Raw genomic sequence first — 2,500 nt, forward strand, 5'->3', positions numbered from 1 at the left:
TAGTGGTGGTGGTGGTGATGGTATAACCATTAGTAGTAGTGGTGGTGGTTTGTGGCAGTAACAGCAGCATTATTATTAGTAGCAGCAGCAGCAGCAGCAGCAGCAGCAGCAGCAGCAGCAGCAGCAGCAGCAGCAGCAGCAGCAGCAGTTGTAGTAGCAGTGGTAGTAGTAGTAGCAGCAGTAGTAGTTGGCAATGCAGTAGTGGTAGTAGTAGCAACAGTAGTAGTAGTAGCAGATGAACAGAGCAGGTGTGGTAAGTAGTAGTGGTAGTAGTTGTAGTGGTTAGTAGCAGTAGTAGTAGTAGTAGTAGTAGTTGTAGTAGTAGCAGTAGTAGCAGTAGCAGGGGCAGGCAGGACAAAGGTGGTGGGTTGGGGGGGTTAGTGGTGGTGAGTCAGCTAGTAGTACCTGTGTTATCGCCCTAATCACCAACCCAGCCAGGTTAATGAAGTATTGTTACCTGTGTGTGTGTGTGTGTGTGTGTGTGTGTGTGTGTGTGTGTGTGTGTGTGTGTGTGTGATTTTGAGAGGCTTTCAATAACTTTTCTTTACTTTTTTTCTTATTTTGATCTCGTTTCTTTTATTTTTTTTCATGTTTTGTTCAATCTTATAAACGTGACATAACCAGCATTAACTCTCTCTCGCTCTCTCTCTCTCTCTCTCTCTCTCTCTCTCTCTCTCTCTGTGTGTGTGTGTGTGTGTGTGTGTGTGTGTGTGTGTGTGTGTGTGTCTTTCCTCCAAAAGTCATGGTAAAAATGTGTCTAAGTATTGAAGGAATGAGGTAACCCAACCCAAACCTAACCTGACTTAACCTAACCTAACCTAACCTAACTTAACCTAAACCACCCCAACCTAACCCAACCTAACCTAACCTAACCTAACCTCCCAACCCCAACCTATCTTAATCTAACTTTAACCTAACCTAACCTAACCTAACCCAACCAACCCCTAACCTAACCTAACCTAACCCACCCCAACTTAACCTAACCTATCTTAATCTAACCTTAACCTAACCTAACCTAAGCTAACCTAACTCTGACCCTAACTCTGTGTGTGTCTTTCCTCAGGGCACTGTCTCGGGTGACCAGCCTGGCAGTGACGGCGCCGGGCAGCCCTCAGGTGTGCGAGAGCTTCCGCGGGTCTCTGGTAAGGCAGCAGGTGAGGTTCTGCAAGGAGAATCCAGTGTTCATGGACAGCGTGAAGCGAGGCGCCATCTGGGCCATCGACGAGTGCCAGTTTCAGTTCAGGACGCGCCGCTGGAACTGCTCCACGCTCAACGACGATGCCATTGAGGCGTTCAAGAAGGCGTTCAAACCGAAACCCCCGCCAGGTGAGCAAGGCAAGGCGGTCACGATGCTGCTAAAGGAGATCAGAGTCTCTCACAGCATGAAACCACCGGGAGCAGGGATGAAGGTGTTATGAATATTGTGTCTACCAAATCATCACTTTAAATGCGACTTTTGGGTTTGCAAAGGCGATTGGTGTGATTTCTAAAGGATTTGGGGATTAATGAGGTGTTTGTAATGGGATTGGTGTATATTTAAAGGGAATTGGAGAATATCTAAAGGGTTTCGTGCATTTTTAAAAGGAATTTTCGGATTTGTAAAGGGATTCGTGTATTTCTAAAGAGAATTGGATGATTTGTAAAGGGATTGGTTTATTTTTTAAATGAATTGAGGGATTTGGAGCATTTCTAAAGGTGATTGGTGTATTTCTAAAGGGATTTGGTGTGTTTGGGTGGGTCATAAAGGCGATTGGAGTATTTCTAAAGAGATTTGGTATGTTTGGGCGGGTCATAAAGGCGATTGATTTATTTCTAAAGGGATTTGGTGTTTTTTGGGGGGTCATAAAGGCGATTGGAGTATTTCTAAAGGGATTTGGTGTGTTTGGGCGGGTCATAAAGGCGATTGGTGTATTTCTAAAGGATTTGGTGTGTTTGTGTTGGGTCATTCTAAAGGATTTGATGTGTTTGGGTGGGTCATAAAGGCGATTGGTGTATTTATAAAGGGATTTGGTATGTTTGGGCGGGTCTTAAAGGCGATTGGTGTGTTTATAAAGGGATTTGGTGTGTTTGGATGACTTTAAGGGGTGACAAGGACAACACACAGCAGGGGTGAGAGAGGTAAGGGAGGGATGACTTAAAGGGGGTGACAAGGATAACAGAGAAACATGGGTGAAGACAGGGGTGATTAGAAGGATGACAAGGGTAACAGAACGAAGAAAAGGGGTGATGACAGGGGTGACAAAGGGGTGACAGGAATAACACAAAGCAGGGGTGACAGAGAGAAGGAAACAGGGATAATGACAGGGGTGACAGAGAGAAGGGGTGATGACAGGGGTGACAAAATGGGGTGAAAAGAATAACAGGGGCAAACAGGGGTGACTACAAGGATGAAAAGGACAACACAGCAGAACAGGGATGGCAGTGAAGGGGCAGGGGTAATGACAGGGGTGACAGAGGGAAGGGGTGATGACAGGGGTGACAAAATGGGGTGAAAAGAATA

General features: G+C 45.7%; 1 protein-coding gene across 1 annotated transcript in view; it reads left to right on the plus strand.

The window, feature by feature from the left end:
- Positions 1 to 2,500, plus strand: part of LOC123508979 (protein Wnt-4-like) — a 70,214-nt gene that overhangs the window by 54,604 nt on the left and 13,110 nt on the right. The window contains 1 exon segment of the mRNA XM_045263075.1: positions 1,064 to 1,326. Within this exon segment, the coding sequence (XP_045119010.1) occupies positions 1,064 to 1,326 (263 nt within the window).

Source organism: Portunus trituberculatus, chromosome 3 (genome assembly GCF_017591435.1).
Source record: "Portunus trituberculatus isolate SZX2019 chromosome 3, ASM1759143v1, whole genome shotgun sequence".
Taxonomy (NCBI): domain Eukaryota; kingdom Metazoa; phylum Arthropoda; class Malacostraca; order Decapoda; family Portunidae; genus Portunus; species Portunus trituberculatus.